General features: G+C 43.1%; 1 protein-coding gene across 2 annotated transcripts in view; it reads left to right on the top strand.

Moving 5' to 3' along the window:
- The window catches only part of NR1I3 (nuclear receptor subfamily 1 group I member 3), a 994,139-nt gene that overhangs the window by 466,282 nt on the left and 514,838 nt on the right, over positions 1-13,019 (top strand). For both annotated transcript variants that reach the window (XM_069604681.1, XM_069604680.1), the window contains exon 4: positions 3,437-3,627. In XM_069604681.1, the coding sequence (XP_069460782.1) occupies positions 3,437-3,627 (191 nt within the window). The remainder of the gene's footprint in view (positions 1-3,436; positions 3,628-13,019) is intronic.

Here is a 13,019-nt window from a genome sequence, read left to right as displayed (position 1 = left end):
GACATCAGTTGTCAAGTGCATGTAGGGGGCTGTAGAGATACAGAAACAGTCCCCGAGTGCAAGAGTTGCCAGGGGGCAGTGCAGGTGTGCAACTGGCGGGGAGGGGACCTGGGCCCGAAAAGAAGAGAGGCCATAGAGAATGGGCTGTATATGTTAGCAGGTTTTCTGGGATTGAGCAGTAGAATTGTGGTTGCTTCTTGAGGTGAGGGCATGTGTTTCTACACAGCCAGCACGTATGTGCTCAATTACAGCAGCTTTTGAAGCAAGCAGAGGGAGGCATTCTCAATAGAGTCTGGCAGTGAGTGAATAAGGAGGGCCAGGAGGTTTTGAAATATACATTTATTTATTTATTTAACTTCGGGTGAATAGTTTGTCCTCAGTGTTTCTTGCAGCATGGTTTATTTTGGGCACTGGAATCTGGTATTACGTTTATTGAGTGGATGGTGGGATCGTCTCTATTAATTATGCATGGCAGCATAATCATTCTTGAATATGCAATGCCCTTTTATCCCGAAGTTGTCACTAGCTCTATGCTCGTAGGTAACTTTCCACAATATCTGCCTGACCTCTCTTGTTTGCTGTAGCTTTTTGGCACTTCCTTTCTATTGAAATAGTGGAACTTGCTGATAGATACAATTTTAATATCACTTGTTTACCTAATATTTAGGCCAGTAATTGTGTGTTCCTAATCAGGTCATTTTTGGGGTGCAAGTCTTTTAATTTGGGCTCTATCTTGAAACTTGTGGTGGAGACCCATAAAAGGAAGCCGCACTTCTTGGCAATACGCGCTGCTCAGATAAACACTTTAATGACTTTGTCCTTTAACATTGAGCCTTCCAAAATGATATATATTTTCTGACTTGAAAGCTGTATCAGACAGTACGTCTGATTTAAGACAGGCTTGGTGGTGCCACTTTATTTTTGGAGGTTTAATTGACCTTTTGTTTGGAATTGGTCCGAAACATTGCATGGGAGACTAGGCCAACCTAGTGTAAAGTCCATGAAAGACGACATGTAGCCTATGAAGTAATATGAACATGAATTTGATTAAATTCGATCAGCTGCCGCATCCTTTCCACCTGTTCAGAAAATAATTCAGCCACAGTGTGAGAGTGATCAGCAGCAGGGTCGAAGCCATGTTGAACTTACCAGCCCATACTTCTGCTCATTTTCGCCCAATTTCCCTTCTTCCTTTCCTCTCTAAAATGTTTGTGCGGGCTGCACACGCCCGTTGCTAGTTTCCTATATCTGTATTCTCTTCTACCACCTATTCAATCTGCAGTCCGTCCCTCTCATTCTGCTGAGACTGTCCTTTTGCATGTCTCCAACTCTCTTCTGTCTGCATGCCATGTCAAGCTCTCTTCTATGCATATTCTTCTCAAGCTTTCTGCAGCGTTTGACACTGCTGATCACGCTCTTCTTATTTCTTCCCTTTCCTCTTTGGGTACTACTGGGTCTGTCCTTGAGTGGTTTCGCTCTTATCTTTCTGAGCAGGCCTACTCTGTAACTTGGTGCCAGACACACTTCTTCTTGACTTCCTCTACTTTATGGTGTTCCTCAGGGTTCTGTACTTGGTCCTCTTCTTTTCTCTTTCTTTACACTGCTCCTCTTTCTGCTCTTATTTCTTCAAGTAATCTTTCTTTTAATTTATATGCAGATGATACACACATCTTTTTCTCTTTTTCTTCTTTTGACTTTACTCTGCACTCTACTTTATCAACTTATCTTTCTGCTGTCCAAAACTGGATATCTTCTCATTTTCTCCACTTCAATCCTTCTAAGACTGCTTTTTCTAGCCTCCTCCTACGTTCCTTTTGTGCTCTTCTGCATGTAATTTGGGTGTTATCTTTGATTGTTCGCTTCTTTCACACTGCCTATCGCTTCTATTGCTCACTCCTGTCGCTCTGCTCTTTTTAACACCCGTCATGCTCACCCCTACTTCTCATTTCATGCTACTAAACTTCTTCTGTTCAGTCTGTTTTTTTTCTCGTATTGCTTACTGCTCTTCTCCTATTTCTGGCCTTACATCTTCTTCCCATCAAATGTACCTGAACCCCTGGCAGGGGACGATGGCCCCGCTTCGAGCCTCCTCATTGGCTGAGGGGCTGCCACGCCCCCCGCCGTGGACAAAGCAGTGGAATCCCAGCCGAGGGATTCTCGACCGGGTAACGACCTGGCGAGAGCCAATCAGAATATGTTTTACATTCTGGTTGACACTCGCCGGGTACTCATTTTTACTATGTGCCCTTCCAAGCTACCCAAGGTTATCTCAGTGTGGTACCCTCAGATTGTAGTGGCTTTGTGTATATGTAGTGTTGTGTACCCTTACACATTGGGGAACCTCTGCACCTGATCCAAAGCATGTAGATAAACATAGCCCCTATTCCCATAATGCACCTTGATCCACCAATACGCCGCCCTGATCATTCATCATAAACAGATCCTCCTCAGATCAGTGTTCCATAGCGAGATGCCACTCCTAAATTGGTTTCCCCTTCTTTAAAGAACATATTCTTATTGTTTTTGCTTTTTTTTACCTGGCACTTCACTTTCAACTTCCAGTGTAAACACAGCTTTCCATTTTATGTGGCCGCCATTACATCTCCTATACCCCAACCCATCAACTAAAGATCCTTCTTCACAGCATCCAAGCACTGTGTCCTCCAGTCACCATTGGAACAGGGCAAAATGAACAGGCTTGGCAAAAATCCCATCAATCCAGGGCTGAAAGATTGGTGTGGTTGAGTCAGGTACTGCGCTGATACGCATGGTTCAACTATGCGCTCATGCGCTCCTGACTTTGCTGCGTTTCCGTTACTTGTTCTCAAGCACTTTCTTTTGATTAAGCAGGTGCCTAGTTGAGCCCCACCTATTAAGAATCTCTTCAAATCTGTTGCCACTTTTGTTTCTGTAAAGAGGACTGTGTTTTGCCATCTGCTTTTTGCCATCTGCTTCCACTCTGAGTTTCCCAGGAAATAGACAATTTCCTTGCTGTACAGTAATCTTGTGGCAGAGTAAAGAGAACACTTGCCATGCTAAACCTGTGTGTGGAAGTCTGGGAAAAAATAGAGCACCATGTTCTCAAACTTGAGCTCATTTAGTTCTCTGGGGCTTACCTCCATCCTGCCGCCTCACCCTCCACCCAAGAATCTATATGTTGTTTTCGGCAGGGCAACCCCTCCAGATCCTCCGCTTTATTTTGCTCCCCCAGTTTCCAAAGGCGTAACTTCAGGTTTTCAGTCAAGCCACACTCTCAGTCCACCATCCTTGGCCACTGCCCACTGGCCCAAAGTGAAATTGTAGGCTGCTGTCCTCTGCAAGATACATTGTACAGTAAATGTGATTACTATTGAAGCACTCCACCTAATATTGCATATCAATTCCTGGGGATGGGCATGTCAATTTCATTTTTTCTTTTTTTTCTTTGCTTGTTCAGTGATTATGTCACATGAGTCCCTGATGATACGTCGGGCACTTCGAAACCAAAAGAAGCAAGACCGGCTGCAGAGACTGCAAGCGCCAGCTCCTGGTGGCTTGAGTGAGGAGCAGGAACAGATCATTGAGCTTCTGAAACACTCCCACAGGAAGAACTTCAATGACACCATGCCAATGATTTTCGAGCTCAAGGTAATGGGGAGTGTACCATTTGTGCATGACAGTGCCAGGCAGGGTGAGCACCCACTGGAGACCCCTGTGCTCTGACAGTAGCACCAGCTTTTCCAAACCCAATTTGTAAGGGCTAAAAGATCCCAAATACAAGACAACTGACAGGTTGAGTGTGCCTTTTTTCGATAAGAAAGTGTAGGGCTGTTTTCCAAAATCTCTCCTTCATGTAGCAGAGGTTTGAAGGAAGACATCCCCCCAATAGTTGCCCCTTCTTCCATCAATGATCTCATTTAAAATTGTACATGTACATCCTTAAGTAACTGAAACTGTTAAATTCCCAAACACACCGCAAAGTAATATTATCACAGCGTATCATATGTTTCTAGTTCACCTATTTTAATGGCACTCATTTTATTTTCCACAGCTGAGTCACTTCACTGAGATTGAAACATGCGCGTGCAGGTTGCACCCAGATCTCTGAATTGGGGGCTTAACCTCAAAGTATTTTCCAACATTATCAATTTTAGGAGATTTGGGCTTAAAATTGGCATCTGTGAGAAATCTTAGTATACGCGGCATTCTAGTTACGCTAGTTACACTCAAAGTCTTTTCAACAGAGATTTGGGGGTAGAAATCACAACTGGAGAGATGGTTAATTGTGGAGGCTACTTCAGGTTCACTAAGGCAATTTATTTCAAAATGATTCAATGTAATTGTATTTTCAGGAAATGTTCAGTTGAAAATCTGAAACGGAGAGATTGCGAGATTCAGTTGGAACATCTCAAATGTATGGTTGCATTATGATTTGTTATTTTTTACAGTGAATGTTTGTGCAATTTTATCAATTCAGTTGAGTTGGTGTTAAAACCAACTTGCAATCCGACACTGAAAAGTATATTGAATACAGTGAGATTTAGAAAGTCTGGGAATGTAGGGTGGGTGGCCTGCAGCCAACAAGATAGCTGATTAAATATGAACCTCCGAGCCCCTTATTTTCTTATTTACAATTTAAAACTGATAACCCTCTTCGTTAACAAGCCTTATCTTCACTGTGTAGCCATGAAGTCATTGCTGCAGTGGGGGGCCTCAAATACTGCTGGATGGGGTGGTAAAGAGGTGCCATAACAGGATTGAGCACGCCGGTAGAGAAGATCAGAACACATGGTCCGGCCCGGCAAGGGGACCGCATGTGATCTAGTGGATTGGGATGAGATGTGGCTGTTCCCAAGTACCTCATTGGATCCCTTCAGTTTGATGAGCAGTAGGAGCTTGGAGCGAAGCACAAACGCTCCCCTTCCCTGCAAGAGTGACATTGTCGTGAGTATTGGAAGAATGGCAGAGGCTTCAGCCCTGCTACGAAGTCGGGAGAGCCTACGAAATGCAGCGTAGTCCATCGCCCATGTGGATTATAGAATCTCCCCTGCATCAGACATATCCAGGTCAGGCAATTCACCTGAATTGCACCAATTGCATCTTGTGTTTCAGCCCGAGGAACTTGCCAGTACCAAGCAATGAAAAGGAACCAATAGTAACTTGGAAAAGCTATACTTGAAGGCCAGCCGGTATTCATAACACAAAAGCATGAGTGAACTATTTACCTTGGATTATTAAATATCATAAATGAGACATCTAAGAAAGCCCTTCACTTTTAAGGATTGACCCAAAACTTGATCAACATCTCACCCCCAGGAAAGGTGTGGATGCACACAGTGACCTGAGCGCCATAGTAGCTGAACTGGCTTTCATCCATAAAACTATGACATCAGAGGATCTGCGCACCAACGAGGTGCAAGACAAAATGAAATCAATCCACATGGTCATGAATCAATTCATGGATCATTTTTCTCATCTCAAAGAGAGATTATTCCCGTTAGAAGAAAAAATGAATTGGATGGAACATCTGTAGGGCTGCCTCACTGAACTTGAAGCCACAGTGTGCAAGTTAGAGAACAGAAATGAGCACTGAAATATAAGAAACCTTGGAATGCTGAGGGTGCGGACCCACTGAGCTGAATTATCAATTGGCTTACATCCACCCTGCAGGTTACATTCTCTCTGCCACTGGAGATCCAAAGAGCACATTGGATCAGATTGAGTGGAGATGTCTGGGGATCCAGACTTAGGACTTTAATAGCCTGTCTCCTTCGCTACCTGCAGGTTGTCAGATCTTCGATGACTTCAAGAAGGTCAGCCCATATGCATATCACAAGACGTTTCAAAGCATGCAATATTTAAAAGGAAAAACCTTCTCAATGTTCGCCCAGAACTCTGTCGCAGAGGGATCCGTTATGGCCTTTTGGCCCTGGCGAGGATTGCGATCACTGCACAAAATGGAGCGTCATAATTCTTTGATGACCCTGTAGACATGCCATATTTTTTGGAGTCTACAGCAGAGACTTTAATGGACACTACCCTCCATTATCATCAAACCGGAAACATCTCTTCACAAAGATGCACAAGTTCTTAAAACCCAAATTTACCAACTCAAAGGTGGATGGCAGGCTGTCTCACTTCAGGTTTCAGAGAGCATCTCCACAAGGCCTAGATTGGGATCCCAAGACATCGCTACTGTAATCCGAGCAACAATAGAAGAGCAAGATAAATCAAGATCGTCAATATAATCCAACGTCCGCTAAAAGTGAGAGACACTACTTAAATTGTTACATCAGCCACCATAACGATGTATTATGCTTACTATCTCATGACTGTCGGGTTATTCTTAAGCTGTTATACCTTACTCATCTCAGGGGAGGCAGCTAGTGGTGACGGTGGTCTGGTGGCTTCCCCCCAGCCCCAAGAGGCCATATTTGGTCTAATCCGATTGGGATGCATTAGTTAGTTATTGTTGGTTATTGTATGCCCCTAGGGATCAGTAGGCTAACTGATTACTGTGAGAGCCTTATGCTGGTATACCATGTTGGAGCTTTGGGAAGTATACAACCCCCCCTCCATTCCTACTTTCTACTCTCTGTTTTGTTTTACCTGTCCCTTTTAATGTAGCACACATAGTAATGTCCATGCCCATGGATATATCGTACAATTGTATATTTCTCTGTGCTTACACCCACTTATTGGTTGAGGGGGCAGTGTCACGTTCAAATTCCCCTAACCCATTGTTTTACTTCCCTAAAGAAACCTCATAGGTAATTTTGCCAAATGATTAACTGAAATGTTAAAGGCTTGAGGTCGACCATTAAAAGGCAGAAGGTTTTGTCCCACCTCCACACCCATGAAATATATATTCCTGATAATGAGGAGTCTAGACTCAATTGGAAATGGGTTACGCAAGTCATCTTTTCCAGATGAGATGGTCGAAAAGGTAGAGTAGCTATCCTAGTACGTAGCAGACTACCGGCCCAGATTCACAATACTATGACTGGTGAGCACAGAAGATGGGTGCTGGTTGGATGCTTTATTGATAATATACACACTGCCATACTGAACGTGTACAGGCCAAACCAAACCTAACCCAGCTTCTGGAATAACCTGACATAATCTCTGCAATAGCTCAAATACCCTACTCTTAAAGTGGAGGGACTCTAATTTACCCCTAGATCCCGTGATGGATAGAAAATCCCTGTATAAAGTTTTCCCGTTTAAGATGTATCCCTCTGAAATGTGCAAGGCAGTTGAACGTTTCTACAATAGTAACAATCCAGTAGATGTCTGACAAATTTGTAATTGTGAAGGACTTGAATATACATTTATTTCCCCAGTATCCTTTAATTGGTAATTAAGGTTTCAGAGCATTTCTCTATCACCAATGAAGTAGAGGGCTCTTTACACCCATGCTGGTATCAGATGCCTACAAAGCTGCCTTTCGAGGCCATATCCTCTCTTAAGGAGATGGACAAAGAGGCTTATAGAAGTGCGGCGAAAAGATTCAAGGAAGCCGTTGTTCTAGCAAAAGAATCCTCTCGATAACAGAATTGATAAGGCACAATCCCAGTCAAGGGATATATTTGGAATCCTGAAGGAATTGTAACACCTGAGTCAGGGTAGAACAGAATGTATCACTAGGGATGCTGGATGCTGTACTTCGATTCAGGACGCCATGTTTGGCAAATTAAATACTATTAAATTTAACATTGGATTTACAAGGAAAGACATGATGCCCAATGATGAGATAACGACCAACATTACTCAGAAGCTGTGGGAGGAGTATGAACAGTTTGCCCTTAAACCAGTGACAGAGTCAGAACTGGCACTGATACTAGAAAACCTGAAACCAACCTCCTGTAAAGGAGATGTGTGTCCAGCCATGATTATTAAAACATGTTCCGCTATGCTGATCGGGCACCCTGTGTAAATTTGTTAATGCCTCAATTAAGGAAAGACAAGTCCCGACTGGCATCAAGAATACATGGATCACACCCCTTCTGACGAAGACAGGTTTATGCCCATTAAATTCGCTGAATTATAGGCCTATCTCTAACTCCCCATTCCTGCTGAAGATTCTCGATCGTGTAGCATATACACAAGTTATGACACATCTCAGGAATAATAAGATTTTGAACAAATGGCAGTTAGGATTTAGGGAGAATCATGGCACAGAGACTGCCCTCCTGGATTTAAAGTCTAGACTTCTTCGATTCTAGGACAATGGCCAGATGGTCATGCAGATGCTGTTGAACCTCTCTTCTGCATTTGACCTGGTAGATCATACATTAATGATCTCTAGGTTAAGGGAGGTGACAGGGCTCTCGGGGTCAGCGGCCTACTGGATTAAATCATTCCTCAGGAACCAATGGTGTAGAGTTAGTAGTGCAACAGAGGATGCACAACCTGTTGTGCTTACACATGGTGCACCCCAGGGGGCCTGCCTATCTCCTTCATTTTATAACATCTTCACTGTTCCATTCGTCAATCTTCTAGAAGAAAATAAAATGGACTTCATGAATTACGCAGATGACAAACAATGTGTTATCCGCCCCTCTGTCAATTTTGCTGAGGATGAGAAAACCATCAATAGGATCTATGGATTGACCCAGCGGTGGATTTGCAATAATGGGCTTGCTCTGAATACTGGTAAAACTGAACTGATGCGTTCTCCCAGCTTCAAATTGATAGTTTCATCATAAAAAAAAAACACAAGGTAAAGACTCGGGGGGGTCTTTTTTGACTGTAACCTCAACATGAAGGCACAGGTCAGTAGTCTGGTCTCCTTAGCCTCATACTATATAAAACTGATGGCGCAAGCACGGCCATTTATCTCAAGAGCTAACCGAGAGATACTAGCAAGGACCATAGTGGGCTCTAGGCTTGATTTTTGTAGTAGTCTGTTAGCTGGCTTTTCTAAATCGGATATGGGCCGGCTGCAGGTTGTACAGAATAATTCAGTCAGAACCATCATGGATCTTAAAAGGAAAGATCATGTCTCAGAGGCAAGAAGGAGCCTTCATTGGCTCCCTGTGGAAGCCAGAATTGATTTTTGCCTTCTCCTGATTACTCATAAGTGCCTGAGAGTTTTATCGCAACTGTATTTGAGTGAAGTGCTGGAATTAAAATCAAATGCACATAATCTCAGATCAAATAATACTAATCAACTAAAAACCCGAGCCTTTAAGTTGTCCCAAGTAAAAAAGGGGCATTCTTTGCAGCAGCTCCTATTGCATGGGATGCAATTCCCCTAGATATTAGCAAAGACTGTTCTACTGACTTGTTTAGGAAGAGGCTTATGACTTTTCTGTTTAGATAGGCCCGATTTTGGTACTGCCCCATGATCTCTTGGTTCCCATAAAGGTTTGGACCTCCATGGCTCTGCCTGTCTTGACTCACTTTGTTTATGTTTGTCCTGTTAGGCGCCATTAAGTCTCTGGGTCAGAGGTACACAATATAAATATACTAAAGTAAAGTTAATGGAGAAAAACATCTAACAAAACTGATAGCTAAGACTCTTGATACCATTAAAAGCATGGAAGCAGATTATGTACAGAACCCTTATTAGGAAAAATGTAAAGCCTGCATAAAAGAGAAAACTGAACACAATAAAGAATGCACAGATAGGGCTGAGGTGTCCATCTAAATTCTTTGGAGGTGCCTTATTCACCAATTATCTGAAGTAAAAAATCTCAATAACAAAATGCCAGTTCTCAGAGTAGACCATTTGGTTATTGTTAAAGATAAAGATATAGCCGCTGAATTTGCAAAATGTTCTGGAAAATGATATACATCAGAATGTTATTGCACCTTACTGCTATAGATGAGTACCTATCTGGCACTCAACATCCCACACATCATTTAATACCACTTCAAGAGTACACTGACTTATAAAGGGAGATCTGTGGTAAGTCAGATATAGGAGACAGACAAGAAGACATGGTGATTCAACACTTCTCTATTCAACAACTAAAGACAACCCTAATCTAATCCCTATGTTCTAAGGTGTGGGAATTACTTTTCAAAATAACAAAATGGTTCTTGCCACAACCTCTTTATACAACTTTGTCCTCTGTCCAAACCCTATCTAAACTATTTCCACACTGTCTACAAAGAATAAAGATAAAACGAAAGACCAAGCATTTGCTTAGTCTAGAGATCACTCTCCCCACTTTTTTAAGGCTGTTGATGGCTGGTTCCTTCTGACCTTTACCGCACCTTGAGTTCCAAAGTCTTTTCCAGCTTGTCGCTGAGTAGAAATTGTCCAACACAAAAAACAAGGTTCTTGTTCAAAAGAAAGTTCAATAACCCCTGGATTTGTCCCTCCTTCTGGGATATAAATGTCCGCTCTACACAGTTCCCTTATCTTATTGTTCACTGAGTTTCCTTGGCTAGGCTCAGAATTTTCTCAACCGTGCAGTGTTGTTGACTTGTGATATACACTTCTGTTTTTTAATGTTTGTTTATATTAATATACATACAGCCAAATTGACTTTGTATATACATGGAAAACAAACGTGTTTAAGTAAAATGATACAACTTGTTCTACATCATTCCAATATCAGACAATCAATCAATTAATAATGGGTTTCTATACTTCTCCGCCCCCTATGGGCTCCGGGCTTGGGTCACCCTCATTTGTGGTATTGGATCACCCCTCCATGGGGCTTATTCCTCTCCGTCATCTTTATGCTTGGGGCTTTAATTACCCTGATCTGCGGTCTCACGTCACCCCGCTCTGTGGTGCTCTATACATCTGCTCCCTTTGGGCTTGGGCCTTTGGTTACCCAGGGTTGTGGTATTTTTACCCTATTTGGGGTTTTGATACTTCTTTTCCACCTTTTGGTTTGGGGCTTCTGTCGCCCTGACTTTAGATATTGGCTCAACCCCTCCATGGGTTTTATACCTCTCTGTGTGCTCAGCGCTCCTGTGGCCCTGGATTTGGCTGTCCCTACTGCCTGGCTGTCCCTAATGTCCTGCGGCAGGGCGTACTGTTGACGTGGAGCTCTTGGTCCCGGGCAGTTCCATGTCTCCTTTTTGGTTTGTACAGGCCTCGCTTCAGCAGCTGTTCCTCTCCTCGTCGGTCTGTGCCTGGTTGTTGGTTTTGCAGGTGTCTGGGCGGTGTGCTTCCTGCTTCAGCTGCCCCGGGCATCTCTGGGTCCCCGCCTTTGTCAAAGCTCCACCCGTCGATACAGTGCTGAAGCTCTCTGTATGCCACGGATTCTTCATGGTTTGCCTCTCTCAAGGAGGTTGCAGCGAGCAAAGATCAGTCTCCCAGCCATCCACCACAAAGGGGTCCTGTCTCCTCTTAACCAGTTACACGTTGTGTAGCCCATGAACATTGGGGTAGTGTAAATAGAAGGAGGTAGGATATTATCCTACATTGGGACTTCCATGTCCCCCGATCGAGGGGAAGGGTCACCACAGTGGGAATCCCGCCTTCCCTGACCCCTAGATAGGTCACCTCCCTCGTCCCAAAGGGGATGGAACTAATTGCCTGAATTTGTCACAAGCATCAATCATAGAAATTAAAAGGGCTATTAGTCAGTTGAAGAAAGGCAAACCCTGGGTCCAGATGGGTTCCCCATTGACTTCTTTTGTAAATGTTTACACTTACTTGCACCCAAGCTGCATACCCTTGTTGGCTGTTATCAGGGAAATCCAACCTACCATGATTCCTTCTATGAAGCCATGATCCTTGTAGTGCCAAAGCCAGAAAGCGACCCCCTTCTGACCAAAACCTACAGCCGCATTTCCCTGATAAATGTAGAGGGAAAAACAGTTGCAAAAATACTGGCTCTCAGATTGGAACATATACTTCTTAAACTGGAACATAAAGATCGGAACATATACTTCGTAAACTGGAACATAAAGATCAAACTGGGTTTGTGAAAGGCAGGCTATCCTCAGCTAACACTCACTCGCTATGCCACGTTATATATCTAGCACAAAAACAGATGAGCCCTGGGCTGCCATTGCTATGGACGCTGACAAGGCCTTTCAGAAATGCTTATCAGAAATGACATAACCATCAAACGCCCTGTGGTACCTAGACAAACCACGTTGTGGGGATTACCTACTGTAAAAGGACATTTTCTTTGTGGTAATTGTTTGATGTGCAAGTATACAGCAGAGACCAAACAAATTCAGTTGAATTCATCGAAAATATGGTTCCTCAATGAAATGACTAATTGCAATTCTGATAATGTGTATTTAATTACATGTCCGTGCAAGTTGCAATATATTGGTAAAACCAATAGAAAGTGCAAGATTAGAATGACAGAACATCGACGCTGCATTAAAAATAAAGTTGTTGCAGCTCCGATGGTGAAACACTTTTTAGAAAAGGGACATACACATGAGGACCTTAGGTGGGTGATCCTTAAAAACATCCATGGTTCAAATAAACAGGAGACAGACAGGAGACTCTCCACCTTCGAACAGAAGATGATATTCATTTGTCAGAGCCATATTAAAGGGCTCAATGAAGAGGTGGAATGGCATCATGTATACTTGTAATATATACGATTAATCTGATATATTTTGTTACATCCCTATATATATGTCCCTGCAAATCTATTCTTGTCTGTCTGCCTGACAACCAAAGTAGAATGTTCAACTTGCATGTTTTTCAAACTCAAAGTAGATTTTGACATCTGAAACTGCCAACTTTATGCTTGACTTTATATGAACAGACATGTCTTTGCTGAAACTTCCTTATTTCCTACCATGTGATCAGAACCAGCAGGATGCCCCGTGCAGGGCTCGCCTGGGATTGACATTTGTAATTGTACATCTTGTGTCTTTAACACACTAATTGGGATGCCGTGTGATGCCTGGTGCACCATCATGTAAAATAGACCCAATAAGATTCTGGATCTCGGGCGCCTATGGAGTTTATTTTAGACACATGTAGCGGCGAGAGCTAGACAGTGTTAGTTTTCCATCCTCGGTTTGTGCGTTTTGCGGTTGACCCGAGCGCCCATGAGTCCTACTTTGGTGCTTGCACTTTTGTTCAAACACGTGAATAACGT

Source organism: Ambystoma mexicanum, chromosome 1p (genome assembly GCF_040938575.1).
Source record: "Ambystoma mexicanum isolate Mex_15411 chromosome 1p, UKY_AmexF1_1, whole genome shotgun sequence".
Lineage (NCBI taxonomy): Eukaryota > Metazoa > Chordata > Amphibia > Caudata > Ambystomatidae > Ambystoma > Ambystoma mexicanum.
This window is presented reverse-complemented; position numbering and strand designations above follow the sequence as displayed.